The sequence below is a fragment of the Solea senegalensis genome, linkage group LG2 (assembly GCF_019176455.1).
Source record: "Solea senegalensis isolate Sse05_10M linkage group LG2, IFAPA_SoseM_1, whole genome shotgun sequence".
Classification (NCBI taxonomy): Eukaryota; Metazoa; Chordata; class Actinopteri; order Pleuronectiformes; family Soleidae; genus Solea; species Solea senegalensis.
Genome location: NC_058022.1, coordinates 13,132,851 through 13,150,936, shown reverse-complemented (window position 1 = coordinate 13,150,936; position 18,086 = coordinate 13,132,851). Strand labels below are relative to the sequence as shown.

At 41.2% G+C, this 18,086-nt stretch overlaps 1 protein-coding gene across 2 annotated transcripts in view; it reads right to left on the bottom strand.

The window, feature by feature from the left end:
- Positions 1 to 18,086, bottom strand: part of abca12 (ATP-binding cassette, sub-family A (ABC1), member 12) — a 68,076-nt gene that overhangs the window by 12,550 nt on the left and 37,440 nt on the right. For both annotated transcript variants that reach the window (XM_044015027.1, XM_044015035.1), the window contains 18 exons: positions 17,704 to 17,818; positions 15,647 to 15,976; positions 15,084 to 15,153; positions 14,867 to 15,001; positions 14,555 to 14,716; positions 14,161 to 14,344; positions 13,262 to 13,480; positions 12,560 to 12,756; positions 9,878 to 10,035; positions 8,780 to 9,013; positions 8,573 to 8,705; positions 7,990 to 8,236; positions 5,987 to 6,076; positions 4,733 to 4,817; positions 4,491 to 4,618; positions 2,359 to 2,446; positions 1,910 to 2,018; positions 288 to 342 (listed from right to left, as the gene is read on the bottom strand). In XM_044015027.1, coding sequence (XP_043870962.1) covers positions 288 to 342; positions 1,910 to 2,018; positions 2,359 to 2,446; positions 4,491 to 4,618; positions 4,733 to 4,817; positions 5,987 to 6,076; positions 7,990 to 8,236; positions 8,573 to 8,705; positions 8,780 to 9,013; positions 9,878 to 10,035; positions 12,560 to 12,756; positions 13,262 to 13,480; positions 14,161 to 14,344; positions 14,555 to 14,716; positions 14,867 to 15,001; positions 15,084 to 15,153; positions 15,647 to 15,976; positions 17,704 to 17,818 — 2,739 coding nt within the window. The remainder of the gene's footprint in view (positions 1 to 287; positions 343 to 1,909; positions 2,019 to 2,358; positions 2,447 to 4,490; positions 4,619 to 4,732; positions 4,818 to 5,986; positions 6,077 to 7,989; positions 8,237 to 8,572; positions 8,706 to 8,779; positions 9,014 to 9,877; positions 10,036 to 12,559; positions 12,757 to 13,261; positions 13,481 to 14,160; positions 14,345 to 14,554; positions 14,717 to 14,866; positions 15,002 to 15,083; positions 15,154 to 15,646; positions 15,977 to 17,703; positions 17,819 to 18,086) is intronic.

Here is an 18,086-nt window from a genome sequence, read left to right as displayed (position 1 = left end):
TGCAAGTTCAAGGAAATCAATTTAGAAAATCAAATATGTGTAAATACAGCTGTCATGTGCTTCCCCTACACTCTAATACCCTAAACTGAAAAAAAAAAAACTGTTTTTTTATCTCAGGCCCGGCCAAATTCACTCAACAATATTCATCATCGTGGGACAATTTGGGGATATTTTCAGCAACTGGAATGGTAATCAGGATCCGTCTTGCAGAAGCAGCAATTGATAATGCCATGTAATGATGGAATGTTTAGTTCGGCAGAAGGAAAAATCTGAAGCGTAAATCTTACATAGCGTCTTCGTCGTCTGCCCGACCAAAATAAGGATGACTGGAAACTGAAATGGCTGTAATAGAAAGGAAAAAACAAGCAGAACATTACGTTAGTAATAGGAAAAAACAACAGCATATTTCTCAGCACGGCAATGATATTCTCTAATCCTGAGATACAATCATTTGAAAAATATAATGCAAGTTGATTTCATTTGCCGGAGCACACAAAGGAAATTGAATTTTCTTTACACACACACACATCTACACTTACATTTCCTGATGTAGGAAAGTATAAGTTCAGACGGCTGCAGTTCAGTGACTTGCTGAGGGAAACCTTGAGGTGTACTGAGGAGTTAGAAGATGACTTAGGCCTAATCCAGTTTAAATCCTTTTAATGGGAAAACTACTGCTGGAACTTACAATCATACTTCTTATCTGGGACCATAATTCATTCTCAGCTGCAACTGACATGATCATTTCTGCCTGACCAGAGACTAATTATTATTTCATTATAGAAAGGACAAGAAAACCACAAAATATTCCCATTTGAGATAATAGAAATGGTGACTTTCTATTATTTTTGTTTTTAAATTAATTGTACAATTAAACGACAGTGGAAGTTTTTTTACTGTTAATTGAAAAACTGATTCACTTTAGTTCCCGCTGCCTCGAGCCAGGGCTGCTTTATACTTTTTAAAAGCATACATTGAAGGATTCCTCTCTGTTCACAACTTCTGAAGGTGGCCTATTAAACAGCTCAGTGCATTTTCTCTGGGGTATGCGGCAGACAAACTTCTAATATAGTGGTGGGAAACAAAAAACAATTTGATGCAGACCAGAGTAGCATACCAAGGAAAAGCCGTCAATAAAGACCACAGTGCGAGGGTTAGGGCTTCACACTTGACATAGGAATGATCACCATGAAAAGTAATCTCCCTGAATCTTCTCCCGAGACCGCCCCCAAACACAGGGTTTGTTAGTAACATTTAAATGATTACACTCTCTACCCTCAAGCACTTTTATCATCTGCTGGGAGTTCAATGTGTTTCTGCGTGTAGCTCTGTGCACACACTGTATGTTTTGATTATTGTGTGTGCGTGTGTTTATGTGCGTGTGTGTTTGTTCATGTTTGTGTACTCCTGCCCACAGGCAGATGGTCAGGGCGATGCTCAGAGCTGAAACAGCACTGAAAAAACGTGGGCCAGCCTCGCTCTCTTCTGCACCGCTCCCCAGGGAGCAGCGTTCATCAGTATTCACATAGTGATGAGAGTCCGAGGATACACAGCACCCCCTGGCTTTAATCCACTGAAATGAACCGGGAGTATCCATGCACCATTTACTGCTCTTCTTTATGTTTAGTATATACAAAATGGTCGGGATGTTAATCATCATATCTGCTTCTTTGACAACTACTTGGGTATATCACAGTCTCTGTATTGATAGAGTTTAATCCCAGCTGTAATAACATCAATGTTTTTTTAATTCACTTAAAATAAATAGTCGGAAAAAAAAGAGATGGCAGTGATCTTTGTTGTCATTGCTTCATTATGTGAAGCTTTCTTAATCAATCAAACTAGAAATCTGCCGTTTGCCTTGGATTAAAGGATTACATTTTGTTTTTATGCCCCAACTCCAGCTCACCGTATTTTGTCGGATCCTTATCAGCTGGAAGATTGGTGCGAAGGATGAGGTTGTTGAGGCTGTTCATGTATGCTGGCATTGTGTGGTGCCCCTCAGGGTTGAACCAGACCTACGCCAATGCAAGAAGGAACACAGTCAAACAGAGACATATTTTAAAAGACAAAACAAAACATCCTTTACGGAGCTACTGATCTGTATATCATGTCTCTACAAAACACAGACATGATCATCTAAGGAAATGTAAACACTAAAACCGAGCCACAATTGCTGCAGTAAAGCATATTTATGATGACACTGATGGTATAACAATGCAGCTCCATCCGCAAGCCTCCATGCTGTAGCCAGAAAACGGTGGTGAGGATGTGATATTTTAACTTTCAACAGCTCCTAGCTGCGGCGATTACAGTGATAATGAGACAGGCAGCAGGGACACTAGGAGAGAAAGTTACCTTAGACAGAGTACGGTTTTTGGGCACTTGAATGACGTCCATTTGCAAGTCAGAAGGAAGCTGCATGCCAAATTCAAAGCCCCCATACCTGAAAAACAAAAAAAGAGAAAAAATAGATGTGACACACTGTGCTTTTGCTTGTTTGTGTGTCTTTTAGTCAAAGCTAATGTGCACCAATAAATGACTTATCCTGTGGGGTAAATCATCTACAGTAAGCTGCAAATGAACCCTTCTGTTACCATTCTGTCGTCAGTGACCAGATTTGGCGTGCTTCTCATTACCGTAACTCCTAGACCGTTTGTGATATCTAGAAAATACTATGGACTGGTGACCTATCCGGGGTGTGATCCCACCTTTTGCCCTATGTCAGCTGAGATTAGCACAGCACCCCCCACGACACTCATGTGGAGGATAAAGCGGTAGAAGATGGATGGATATTGGAAAAAGCTGAGAAATAGAGCTTTGCGCCCATATACTTGTCTTTACGGTAGCCCTCAAGACTTCTGCAGAGCGACCGTCCAATCACAGACAAGAATCACCGGCATGTTGCACGTTTGTGACGTCAGCTTCTCAATATTGTAATTCCTAAACGATTGAATAACTGTTTGACAATTCTACAAAAAAAATCAAAATAAATCCAGGTGGCCTGAATATCATGATGGTCATAAGAGGGTTAATAGAATGGATATCATGATCAACTAGGAATTTTTGTGGCAAAATTTTGATCATACCTAGTTTTTGGTGCCAAGGTTCAGGACTTTTCTTTTCTTCTTTTTTTTAACATCACTGACACTGCAGCTAGCAAACCAGCTTAGAGGCGCAGTACTGCCAACTACCAACTGAGAGAGGCACAGAGAGAGACTGACTCCTGCAGCGGGTTGCAAACGTCTACGGGGAGTTTGGTCAGCACTCTTTGTGTTTCTCAGTGATTTTGAGGAAGAACAGCAAGTCATGTGAGAATGAAAACAACACACAGGGGGTAGACGACAACCACAGCATTGTTGTCTAACACTGTCTGTGTAGGTTGTAAATTGTAGACAGGAAAAGAGTTAATTTTAACCATATCTCTATGTTAAAGTATGATGACCCTGTGAGGTTCCAAAATGGGCTGGGACCCTTCTCCATTCATTCCTATGAGAAAATTCTTTAATTTTTCATGATTTTTATCGCCAAGGTTACGCTAAACACTTAGACACTTAACACCGTTCCCGGTCAAACCGCAAGTTTTGAGGTGGAATGTGTGGGGTTTTTCTTAAAACAAGCACGACAAGTTTCGCAGCAAAATCTTGGTGGAAGAGGAAAAATAATAACTAGAAAATTGCATTCCCTGTGGCAAATATGTGTGAATGCTGACAGCTGATGCTAAAATATGAAACATGAAAGCATTAAGTAAGTAAGTAAGTAAGTAGCAGCATTTAAAAAAATTAGCAAGTTTTGGAGGATTTTAAGATTTCATCTATTCTTCTGAATGGGACACAAAAGGCTGAATATTTTTTAAAATACTGTGTGAGCATTCACACTGATAACAATAATAATAATAATAATTGAAAATTACAATAGAGGAGCTCATTGGTCAAAGGTTGTGGGTTTGATTCCCATCACTGCTTGTCCTTAGGCAAGACAGTTAAACCCACGTTGCTCCAGACGGCTGTGCTTGCAGTGTGTGAATGGGTATGAAAGACGAGTGAAGGAATATGTGCTGCACATACAGTAAATGCACTGTATGGAAAAGTGATTGAATGGATGAATGGCAAATCTGTAGATGAGTGGTCCTCAAGACTAGAATAATTACAAAGCATTTACCATTTAACAAACCAGGGAAACTCAGGTTTTACACCTTAGTTAAAAATCTTTTCAATTAAGAGTCATCACTCTTTGGCAAAAAAAAAACCCAGTGAGATTTCTTTTTATGATTGAAACATCACCATTTTTAAGTGTAGAGTATTAATGATGTTGAGCTTCAAAGGCTAAAAGGAAGAATGTTTTTCAATTGATACGTAGAGAATCGCTGAATTTTCCGTTTGACTCCACACATCATCTCCAAACTATCTCATACATCACGTTATCCCACCAAATGTAACTCTGAATGACAAATGGCTGAATGCTGTTAGACAACAACAGTGTGCAGTCACCTGTTCCTGATGAAGTCATTGGCTGTGTTCACCAGGTAGTTCTGCACATCGATGCCGGTGAGGTTATAAACATCCTGAGATGACGGGCTCTTCTTATGTGACAGCTGATCCTTGCTTTTATCACAAACCTGCAAAAGACACAGAAGAGATAAAAGCATTGCTCTTGTCCTATTTTGTCTTAAAAACTCACACAAACGCTGCAAAAATGCAACCACACACTATTCTCTGTGACCCGGACTCACCTGTCCCTGTGAGGTGCATTTACAGGTATTCAGTAGTCCAGACGTGTTCCTTCTCTGAGTCCATGCGTGACTTCTTGTGCAGACCCTAAAGAAAAACATACAGCATCTTGAATGTGTGGTAATGGTGGCCTGTATCAACACTAAAGACATGTGTTTTCATTTTTAGATACTCCAGTAAGGACATTTTGTGCATTTGGAAGCTTTCTGTGTGTTTCAATGTATTGTCTTTCTTTTTATTTCGACTAAGACTCCTTAATAGTCTGAACTGAATTGAATTGATTCAGATCATTCTCACTTGTCATTGTTATTTCAGGATTAAAGACTGATTTTTTTGCTCCAGGGTGAAACCTGAACAAACTGTGCTTTTATGCCTCCTATTTACTTAGGTATATTATTATACTAGTTATGCTGCTTCTATTAAAGGACATTGTTTGCCCGGCCATATCATAAAGCAAACTTGTGGTTCTCTGATGTCGGTTCAAAACTGCCTTCAAAGCTGTACATATGCTGTGATACCATACTGTGTGAAATGAGCGCTTGTGCGGTTTCATGTTCAACTCCCCCACATTCTGTTTTCTGCCAAATGTTTTCAGGGACACTATGTGCCGATCCCAAAACACTTGTAGCAATAGATAACTCTTTGCATACTTGCACGTTCACATGCAGTCTGTTACTTTAGATATAAATGAGTCAATAACAACGACCTCTGGAAGAAAGTCATGGGGACCATACAGTTCCATCCAGTATTCTAGTCACTTTCCCATATTGCTGCCATGCTGTGATTATAGAGCATCATGAGCGAAACGTGCAGACTCCTTTTTTTTTTTTTTGCACCACACAATTTTTATTTATTTATTTTTGTTGGCAGAGAATTTTAAAATGCCTCAGAGGTTTGGCTTGAGTGCCAACATTGATTTGAGTGCCTGTGAGGGGAAAATCTGCCCTATAAACACTGAGTGTTTATGGAATACAAATGATGCTCTCACATCGTCCTGCTGCAGGCTGCAAGAGCCTCATACATGAGCTGAGCAGCGGAAAAACAGAGGGAGGGATGACATGAGAGGTACCAGAGAGAGGGAGAGCAAGGGACAGAGAACAGTAAAGGGAGGGACACATTAAAATGACAACGTGTGGAAAATGGAAACACGGAATGTGTGGAAAACGGTGGAACACACAGGGAAACTGAGCACAGGGTATAAGTGGAAAATCTATCACTTTTAGGGGGGGCAAGGCATTTGAGAAGTCATTACGTACGAGTTATCAGACTTGTCAAGGCATGCGTTATCGATCCCAGGGAATGACATCATGGCATCGACCAGTGGCCTGGAGCTGGGATTTTTGTTGCTGTGGAGCCAGAAAACAGTAAGTTAGCCCCAAACATAACAGCAACATTTTTAATAATAGTAAGGAAACATACCAAAAAGAATTGCTTCAGTCTATGTAGAATCAGCAGACAGAGAGATAGATTTTTTCTTTTGTTATTTGTTATTCAAGTCTTGGTTTGCTGGTCTTTTAGAAAGACTTAGAGTTCAAGGTCAGAATTTATCAGGGTTTTCTCGGCTCTGTCCTCAGAGCAATTTACGACCTAACAACATAGTCAATAATATGACCATGGGGAGGCTGTCTGTGATTCTACTATAGCAACCTGCCTGTGAGGAGCAGGGCAGATAAAGCTTAAGTCAGAACATTTGCAGATTTCTTGTCTTGAAACTCTCCCAAGAAGTCTACTTTGTCAGGACGATACAGTGTTACTTACTAATTCACCATAAAAATCAAACAGACGAGAATAATATCTCAATCTCAGCCACGGATAATCTTATCAGCGCCATCTCTACACCTCCAACAAGATTCTCATCCACAATAAGCAAATAAAACAAAATTTCCAATCTGCTCTGTATATTAGTCTAAAAAGAACTGCATTGATAGAATCTTTGATATGAATTTGCACCTCTGCATTTTCCACCTTTCTTTGATCAGACCTCAGGAATGAAGACATCTCACAACCTCCTCCTCCTCCATCTCTCTGACTTTGATCTTGCATCTCAGCCATCTCCTTCACTTTTCCCTGTCCTTAAGGTCTGCCTGCCCTTCAACAAAGTACAGCTTCAAACTAATTTTGCATCAACCCATCATCAAAAACAGACGGGCATTTTACACTGAGTGGGTCCTCTTGCCAGGTGCTACTGAGACAAACTCAGTAGTAATTCATGTTGAAGTTCAGACTAAAAAAGCACACCAACATAAGTAAAAATAAGTGCAACAGTCTAAGTAATCAAATCAATAAAATATGGTGAGGAGCCCAGTGTGCACATTTGACTCGTGGAGTGGGTGAAAGGGCATCGGGGGTTGTCGAGCAGTCTCGTAAGTGGAGAGAAACTGTTCTCGTCGTCTTTGCTCTAAAGGATCTGAAGATTTTGCCTGATGGCAGCATTTGAAACAGATGGTGAGCAGAGTGTGTGTGATGAGTCTCTGAGGATCCAGAGTGAGTGCTACAAGGAGCCCAACTGATTTTTCCCGCTGACTAGGACAGTACGCTCTGGAGAGTTCCGAGCTGCTACACACCTGCAAATTAGATCTGACCTGAGCTGAGCTGAATCTCTTGAAAAAAAACAGCTAGTTAACCTTTGCTTGTAGCATAATTCTGTCTCTCATGTGCTTCAGGACCATTTGCCTGCTCACCTACGAACAACCAGCATCCGGCCCTCGTCTTGTCTAACTTTGCTGTTTAGAAAACTCAGAAAAGTGCTTTCACTGACCTGCCTGACCTTCTGTCATTCAGGTCAGTGAACATTAATGGATAACCAGGAAACATGCTCAAATCTATGTATTGGACTTTGGACTCCAAATCACATCACAACTTTATAATAAACCCCTCAAATAATCTTCAGTCTCAGAGATTTGTGTTTTTCTTAGAGAGTCGAAAAACCATAAAGAAAATCGAGTGAAAATGGATCAAACTCGGGCTTAGAGGCATGTTGTGAATTTCAAATAAAGACATCATAAAATGATCATCCTCCAAACGTCTACCAAAAATCAGGTCAGTTATATAAGAAACAAAGTCTGTGTTTCTGATTATAACCTTTGCTTTCAGTTCCCAAGTTTCTACATTAAAACACAGCAACTATCCTCCCAGCATTTGCTTGCACGCTTTGATTTTAGTCATTTGTCTCAGACATTGTTCTGAACGTATCAAGTGAACTCCGAATTCAACTCCCCTGCCAATGCTCCCCTGTAATTATCCTGCCATTACAACTGACCTGAAGAAAGAGTAGCTTGGTCCGATGTTGTAGAGTGCAGGGCTCAGCACCATCTCAGGATAGTGCCGCAGGTCATTCTTGATGGAGCCCAGGCCCATTGCAAACAACACAAACAGAACAGGGAGCAGGATCTGTGAAATCAGGCCCTTCCAGTCTCTGTGGCTGTGTTTGAACCTCTTGACCAGCATGGCGAATATCTGCTGCCACAGCAGGGCCATGCCACTCACCGTGGATGAACCAGTGAGCTCTAAAGCAAGAGAGGTAAGATTTTATCATTTGGTCCAAATCTCTTTCCATCTTACTGACATGATGATGCTTCATCTCTCTCTAAGACACGCTGAGCTAAAGGTTAACAGGGCAATAACATCGCAGAAGGTGGTGTAGCACAGTCCGTTAAGAATCTGTGATAACAGGTCAGCTGAGTCAAATAACTGTCACTTAGTTTAGGTCAAGTGCAAAAATTGACTCATCATCTAAAATGATGAAGCAGGAAAAAGTGATGCATATAAAAGCAAGATAAACAAATAGCATGGAAGAATGAATTGAGCAAAAAGGAAAAGAGGGCAGCAAAATTGGAACTCACTGATCTTGTCCCCAAGGTTTTCAGAGGAGTCTGATGAGAAACTGTCCAAAGATTGAGTGTCAGAGACAGTCTCCGAGATAGACAGGGGGACGTTCTCAGAATCAGTGTTGTCATGGGTCAACTCGAGGAACACCTACGGAGATGAAAACCAAACATTAATATCAGAGAGACTACATAATGTCATGGCATGCTTTAGTATGAGCATACCTCCTCCAGTGTCGTGTCAGAGACGCCGTAGCCCCCAAGCTGCAGGTTGTTAAGGTTTGTGTCCAGTGCCGTCAGGAGGGAGCGGTATGAGGAGGCATTGGATGAGGTGAACGTGGGCAGTGAGTAGACTAAGTCGCCCCCTTGGGTCTCCTTCAGTCGCGCCTCAGGTACATGGGCTTGGATGAACTCCTTCAGTTCAGCATGGTCAATTTCTTTAGACTCCAGGCTCTGCTTCTGCACATAGAGCAGCAACCAAAGTTATTGACGAGGCAGTTTCGGGGATGCTTATGCTCGACCATTCGCATACAAACATCTTTAAAACCGTAGTGTCTGTTACATTGAAACTAGTGTCATATGAGGTCACACAATGCAGATGAAGCTCATCAGCTCCTCACGATCCTTTCTATGTTTCTCAGTATAGCAACGTTTAGATTTGCTTCGCCCTGCGACATTCAGGCGCTGAACACAGCACAGGATTTGTTTTAGGTCGAGACAGACAGAGGCAGCAGCAACATTGGGCTAGTAAAGTGAGACAACTGAAAACAGAGTATGAATGAAAAAACAATGACGTGCCATGAAACATTTGAAAGTGAATTCTGCAGTTAAATGGGATAAATGCTTCTTTCCCCCACCCTTCCCTGTGCTGCCGGTGTATACACACAAACACTCCCTCAGTCAGGTCCGATCATTCTGCTTCACAAAGTCAGATGAGGACACAACATACAAATAATGTGAAATCTTTTGACTTTGAGTTCACACAGACTAAACATTGAGAAGGAAAACATGCCCCAAAGTTACACATCGCAGATGCCTTTTCTAAATTATTCATATATGATTTTATGGATGAAACAGGCGTTGGAAACTGCTCATAGGACATATCTCATACATTGTATAAATCTAAAGTACAGTGTATAGTAACATCAGAGGTTCCAAAACCTTCCCCGCAGGGTCTCCTTTTGGCAGATAAAAAAATGTAATGGCCCTTAACAGATTCATTATTTAGCTGCATTCCCATTTGATGGAAAAAAAGGTCTCAGTTTTAGTTGTTTTACAGCATTGTCTGCAGTGCGTGTTCAAGTTCCCTTTGAGGATGGATACCTTTTTAGTAAGGGTGAGTTTGTAGCCCTGGCCCAGCTTGTCTTTCAGGTAGAAGGGCGAGCCGCAGCATTTTAATCCTCCTTTCTCCAGGAAGGCGATGCGGTCACTCAGCACTTCAGCCTCATCCAGATGGTGGGTGGACATGATGATAGTGCGGTCTGAGAAGACACAGATACACACAGTTAGTGTGCCGTTCTTTCCTGTTCCAACAAATATCAGCCACATTTAAGCTCAATAGGGAAATGTGTGAGATTCACAAACTTCACACCGTGAATGTTACACTGTATTACATAAAAGCTCAGGGTCAGTGAAATGCACACAAGCAGATAATGCTTAATAACTAAGCAATTCTGTAAAGCTTTGTAGTTTTGAGGAAAAAAGATAATCCTATCCTCGGAAGCACAGTTTTTAACTCTTTGAGAATGGCTGCCAACACACTGCACACATCCAAACAAGAAAACCGAATCCAGGCATTACAAAGAAGTAGACACACAAACACTGTGTCCTACAAACACACTCACAAGTCATCAAAGTAACAGATGCCCAAACAGCAAGTGATGCAGAAAGTTTTGAAATAGATTTCCTTGGCACCAAGCTCTCATAACATCAGAGACGGGGCTAATTAAACAGGATATTTTCTACATCTACAATCACAGTACATTGCATTTAGCAGTCTCTCAGCAGGCTACTGCTGCTCCCCTAAGAGAACCTTAAGGAAAAGTACTTCTGGATTTATTTGAGAATAATTACGTGCTAGACCTAAAACTTAAGACGCCTGAGCAGTGGAAAACCCACAGGGTCACGCTCAAGTTCACTGTTCTTTCCAGCCCATTCTCATTCCAAGAGCGTCATACAGTATACCGCCGCTCTGTCACGTCCCTTGGCGTCGCCTTACAGGCGCACAGGATGTCCTTTTGTGTCTGAAAGAGACGCACAGGGTGCACAGAGCGGCTGCCCTGAGTGTCCATCGACACTTTAATGTCGCTGTGAGCATCAAGCAGGTACTAAGCAGGCACCGACAAGGAATATACATGCTCTATTATTTATAATCACTTATGGTTTATTACTGGTCAAGGAAATGCTGACGATATTAATAAAATAAAGGTCTGTCCGTGTGTGAGCCAACAGTGACTATACACTAATCCTAAGCTGAATATTTATTCTAACACTAACCTCAGTCCTTTTCTTGGCCCTAACATTAACCTCACTCCTATCCTGGTCCCTAACTCTTACCTCATACTCCACTCCATCGAAAGCTCATTTAGAATTTCGAAGGGTACCCTGTAACCAGCAGCAATTTATGACAGGTTCTTTTGGTGATTTCGGGGGAAAACATAAGAGTAAGTATATGAGTATATTTATATCTATATATATATCTATATATATAGATATATATATATATATATATATATATATATATATATATATATGTAGCATTGTTATTTACTGACTGGGTGTTGAATATATAAGTAGGTAAACTTACGTTCAAAAGCACCATTAAACGCTAGACTTACAAACCCCTTCACAGATATAAAACCAGCTATTAAAAGAACACTAATAATAATCTCCCTTTTAAAAAAAATGTCTGCCGAAAAAGGGTGGAACATTAGAATATGTCTGAACTGTACATTTCTCACTTAATATTTAATGTTAGCTGTCAGTGGTCCAAGATAAGGGGTGCCACGGTTAGAAATAAGAACCAATTACTAGAACATCAATTTTATCAGTATTCTGAGGCATCTATACTTGGACTGCAGAAAGGTAGCAATGCAGGGAACCCAGGCTGCTGTGAATTTTAGAAATAAACGAGACAGACGACTGGGACTATTCATTGCAACAAGGGTGGAATGTATTGAAGTGGCAAATAATATGGCCAAGGGGCAGAAGATACAAAGGGAATAAAACTGGGCCAAGTATCAGGCCAGAGGGACCCATGATAAAATAAAAGGAGAAAGTACTCTTTCTGTTTTGTTCTGTTCTATTTTTTTTCCAGCTATTTCTTCTTATTATTCTTTTCAATATTACGATCCCCATTTAAGTGGTAACAGTGATAGTAAGGCCTGGTTCATACTTGATGTGTGTCTGCTGTGCCTAGCTCCCAACAGCCCCAATATGTTTACGTTTATGACTTTAGTTTCTGATTTATCGCAGACTAAACGGATTTAAAACACCTGATATAACTAGAACATACATAGGGTTTTCCTGTACTTGTAGCCTCCAGTTTCAGATCATTTCTCTGTCTATTTTTGCTGCAAATCGCGCATGATAACAGTTCATTCAGTCATATTCTACCGCTTCATCTTCCACATGACAGTCACAAGGGGTTCGCTGGTGCCAATCCCAGCTGACATAGGGTAAAAGGTGGGGTACACCCTGGACAGGTCGCTAAGTCCATCACAGGGCCACATAGAGACAAACAAACCATCTAAATCAATGTTTTGTGTGTGTGTGTGTACTTTCCTTAGGACCTTATCTGCCATTTTCTGGTGGTTCTAATGAGGCAGGAACTCTTTGCTGGTGAACTGGTTAAGTTTAGGGCTAAAATTGGACTGTGTTTAAGTTCACGGATCACGCTTTGTTCAGGCTGTCCGAATGAATGGAAGTCAATGCAGGGTCCTAAAAATAACGCAAACTTGCTTGTGTGTGTGTGTGTGTGTGTGTGTGTGAGAGAGAGAGACTCACGTTTCTTATGCTGGATGACAATGTCCCAGATGCTGCGCCTCGAGCAAGGATCAACTCCTGTGGTGGGTTCATCCAGAACCACCAAGCGAGAGCCTCCTATGAAGGCAATGGAAATTGACAGCTTGCGCTTCATGCCGCCCGACAGAGTGCCCACCCGCTTGTGTCTGTGCGCGTACATGCCTGTCTCCTCCAGGATCCTGGCAGGGGAGTCAATGAAAAGCGTGTGACACTGAGCTCATGTTAACACACTATTCTGTACATTAAAGTGCAATTTCTCAGTTCCAGTTCCATCAGTTCCATCAGTCACCCAGACTCTCTGAACTATGAGGACCATAGAGTACAGTTCCTTGCCTTTAGGTTCAGACTTATTATTGGTACTCTTGCCACGCAGAACCCCTTCAGAAATAGTTTCAATCACAGATCAAAATTCTGGCGCCAAGGCCATGAGATACCAGATGTAACCAGTTACGGGTATTAAGCACTGATTAATATTTAAACTCTTACGGCCTCTGTGTATGTTTTGTTTTTATTGGAAGAGCATGGCATCGCTTGGCCTACGGACACCGTTTATTTGATTTCGGGGTGCAAACCAAATCAACACGACAGATGAAATGGCACGGCTACATCGAAAACAAACCCTGATATCATCTCAAAGATGTGGTGATAAAATGAGGACGCTCTCGGCTCAAGAAGATCGCTTACGTTCGGACTTGCTCGTGCAGGACCCCGCGTGTCCAGTGTGGGGCCTTGATCTGGCCGTACAGCAGCAGGTGCTCCTTGGCTGTCATGTGGTCAAAGAGGACATCATATTGCATGCAGACGCCCAGTTCTTTGCGAATATCATCGATGTTGGTCTGCATGTCTCTGCCGTACACCTCTATTGAGCCAGATGACGGGGCGAAAAGGCCAGTCAGGAGAGACCTAAACATGGAGCATAACAATGTATTGTGTGAGTAATATAAATAAACAGACCAAGTTATATACTGTATATAAATCAAGTCATGTTTCAGTCTTTTTATTCTTCTCATGATTTGCTGATCCCAGGACTATTATAATGCCTTGTCTGAGTGCAAGTGTTAATATTGTTAATTGTATCTGTTGTTTATTGTTCTTAATCTAATTATGCAGCTGCCCGCTTGCCCAGGTCTCCCTTGCAAAAGAGATCTTTGATCTCAGTGGGACCAACCTGGTTAAATCAATCAATCAATCAATCAATCAATCAATCAATCAAAATTATAAGATAAAAACAAAATTATAAGATATGTAATTCCCATCTTAGTTTTTGCTTGTTTTCAACACTGTTCAATTGTTTTTAGCAACTGCACTGCAGTTATTTTGTGTTACTCCGAGCCTAAGAAAACGGAGTCAAACAATTAAAATGAAAATTCAAGCGTTTCAGTTGATAAAGATGCGCTCATTTGATGTGCCAGACTTTGACAAAACAATCTCCCTGTCAGCAGCGGAGCCTAGAGATGATAAAAAGGGATGCACAAATCACATTTCACAGACACCACATACAGAAAATGAACGGCCACAATGCATGTATGTAGCCAAGGATGTGCTGATACGGTGAAAATTGAGAAGAATTGCACCACACGTACATGGTGGTGGTCTTGCCAGCTCCATTGTGACCAAGCAATGAGGTGACATGGCCCTCGTGGAAAGAGACATTCAGGTTTTCAATGGCTACTCGGTCGCCATAGATCTTGCTGAGACTGTGGAGGACAACTCCAATTGGAAGCTCTGAGAAATCTTCACCAGCCTGGAAGGAAAGCGTGTTCTTGCCTGAGAGAGACAGTGAGACAGAGGCAACTTGTAAATCAAACTAACAAGGGACAGGTATTAAATAGAGAGTGAGGGAGAAATATAAACAAGGAATCAGGGCAAGAAAAACATGACAGACCATGAAAGGGAGGACATGATGTCCATGAATCAAAACACTACACCTGATAAGACAACATCACTTGTTTTTTTTAAGACTTTGTTTCCTTATACCTTTTCCCTTGTTGTCAGAGAGGACAGGCTGGTTTTTCTGCATGACGTTGGTGAAGAGAAGCCCTTTGCTTGAACCAGTGTTTGAATGAATGCTGCAGCACAGGTCAGTCCAGAATGAGGACTTGAAGGGGAAGTACCATGGAGCTGGGATTCCGTATTTTCCTGTTTGGAAAATAAAAATCGATACAGGAAAAATTATTGAGAGCAAGAACTTTCTTCTAATAGGAGTTACGGAATATAACAATTGAATATTATGACCACTATCGCTATAATCAGGACTCCTTTAACTGATGATGGTGCTTTTCAGATCACCTGGGAAGACCATGCGGATGTAAGCCCCGATGACAAAGTAGAGGATGGAATCAATGACCATCAGCCAGCACAGCCACCCGAATGAGGCTGTGTCATCAGCAATGGGTGAGGTGTATGAGTTCTTCCAGTGAATTCCTAAAGAAGTAAATAGTAGAGCAGTTTAATGTTGCCTCACACTGATGCAGCTGGCTTTTTTGATGGCAGTCAATGCTCTTACCTTGTCCTTGGGCCTCATAGCGAGACACGTATTGACTGGCATGACTGAAGCAGGTTGGGGAAAATAGGCCCTAAAGGTTATTGAAGGAAAATGTTAGACCAAAAAAAAAAAAAAGCATGAATACACATCTTCATCATCCCTTTCTGTAATTCCACTCATCTCACTCTATGAAGTAGTATGAAGTGAGCTATTTTTGCTTTTCGCAACACTTTCTTCAAGGCAAACAACATTTTAGACGTATATTCACTGCTATGTTGAATGATAAATAACAATAAACCCTCCTAACGAAAAACAACTGAAGGTGAAAGTCACTGTTTTCTCATAATGGAAGTGGCATCTCTGAAGCTGTGTTAATAAAACTTTGAAACTTAATATCAGTAAGATTGTTTTCCAAGACAGATAGAATACATTTTAGAAAGGAATGAAACAACAGTTAAAATACTTTTCTTATTCTCAGCATCTTCCAGAGCAAATTACATTATTTGTACATGATATGTCAGTAAACATAGCGCACTCATTTACTACACATGACTAATGATGAGGGAGGTTGAGAGGTTGCTCACCAGCAGGCTCTTCTGTGAAAAGGAGAGATTTGTCTCCAGGGCCATGACCACAATGAAAGGGAAGAAGCTGAGAATGTAAAGGAGGCTGCCGCTCAGTCCAGCGATGTAGGTCCTGTCAAACAAGGAACTGACTAGGTAGCTGAAGGCCAGGATGCTCAAGCCGTAGTCACAGAAATACAAGAACAGGAGGAAGCCGTCACTGTGGGGTAGGATGTTGCCGTACTTCATCACCAGAGTGAGAATAAAGATGGTCATGACTAGGTAAGTGGCACACTCTATGAACCAGGCAAAGAAGTGGCTGGCCGGGTTGACTCCCATCATCTTCATGTACTGAGGGACAAAGAAAGGAAAAGATGGGTGGACAATTTTAACAGGAAGTCAAGAGTCAGTCAACTTGAGATGTATTATGTCATTTTCAAGTGGGTACACGACACAAACCACCACCAGTTCACCAAATAATGTACAATGTAATAGCGTTTATACAACCATGATCATTTGTGCATATGCATCTATATATACTATGCTGGCACATATTAGATAACATTGCAGACGGTATTAAAAAAAGAATTCAGTTAGGAACAGGAGCAGGTTATATGAAGATGGTCAGGTGAAACAGGTGAACAGATGAAAAGAGGTTATGGACCTTATTGAGAGGCACAGGTTGTTCCAGTCAGAAGGAACTTTACATTGAAATACATAATAATCAATGTGTTTGTTTTAAATATGGAGGATAATAAAGGAGGATTAGTCATATTTGACAGTCTAAATTGACTGTAGGCGTTAGAGTGGATAACTGTTTGTCTCTATGTGGACCTGTGATGGACGGGCAACCTGTCCAGGGTGTAACCCGCCTTTCACCCTATGTCGGCTGGGATTGGCACCAGTGCCCCCAGCGAGCCTCATGTGGAGGATAAAGCGTTAGAAGATGGATGGATGGATGGATAATTTTCTGATGCAGATGAGAGCCAATTCAATAATTCACACATCAAACAGTGATGGGTATTATACGGACACCTCAGGCCGAGTCTACAAAGACTGTTAAAAATTAAATGAAGAAGGTGAGGATTTGAGGAACAGAGGTGTTCTGGTGGACTGTGTCTGCATAATGGTGTATTTGAAGTATCAACTGAGTGATAATTCTTTTACAGGTTTGTAATGTGAAGCAGTGCAAGCAAAGCAAACTCACAGACAGTCTGTGATCAAGATGTTAAATGAACCAGAGCAGAAACGGTGAGAGACCAATGGCATACACTTTATCTAAAAGGAGGTAGTGATCGATCATATCAAAAAGCTTTTGTGGAAGTGATGAATATGGCTCCTGTAGGCATGTTGGCAAATGAATAAATCAATAAAGTTTTATTTGTGTTACAAATTTCAAACAAAGCATTCTCGATTTGCAACGCAGCACAAAAAAAAATAGGTCATTCATTTAATGTAAAAGACATTTGGGGGTAAATGTAGTCAGTTTGTTCAGGAGAGTAGTGACTGAATACAACTTAGTCGATTTATTTGTGATGTGAGGTAAGTTTTAAGAGGCCAGAGTCTGAAGATCGGAGGGTTCAGTCTGGCTTGTACATAGTGAGCAGGTCAGAGCCTGTGTCCTGGAGCCAGACCACTTAGTGCTTTGTAGTCAGTATTTTGAAATGTATTTGGAATTTGAGTGGACGCCAGTGAAAAGATCAGAGTGTTGCAGTGATATGTTCTGTTTTTCCTGTAGTCTTGCTGCAGCAGTCTGAATAAGCTGCAGGCGTCCCACTGTCTTTTTTTTTTTTTTGGGAGCCCAGGAAAAAGGGCATTACATTAGTCTAATCATGTAGAAATGAATGCATAAACTAACTTTTCAGCAGACTGGGGCAGGATAGGCCTCAATTTGGAAATATTCTTTAAATAGTAAAATGCTCATAACATGGCTTGTAAAGTTAAGTTGTGGTTGGTTTATAGAGAAAAATTTGATCAATTTGGATCTGATCTTTTCTCTCTAACCTCTAGTGTACTTTTCTATGCTTGAACCATGAATGCAAACGACCACAGACGCAGGTTTGATCTTTTAGCCTTACCTCATGCAGTCTCAGTTCTCTCTCGTGCACAAGTTTCTTCACAAAATCAGCCACGAACAGCACCCAGGCCAACATCAGCATGATCGGAAAGACGAAAGAGATGGCCTCCAGGTACCTGGGAGAATACAGAAATGCCAAGTGTTCATCAAATGCCTGGAAAGCCAAACAGCCAATCACTGTCAACAAAGGCAGACAAATAGGCCTATCATTCAGCTACAGGCTTGACAAGGCTGGACGGATGCAGAGTGAGACAGCAATACTGAGGGAGGGAATGGGGATTTTTGACAGCCACGTTGTGATCCTTGTGTTATTTATGCAAAAATAAATGCTTCTCTGTTTTAGTTTTTGTGCCAGATAAATCTGAATGTAGTGCTTGGAATGCT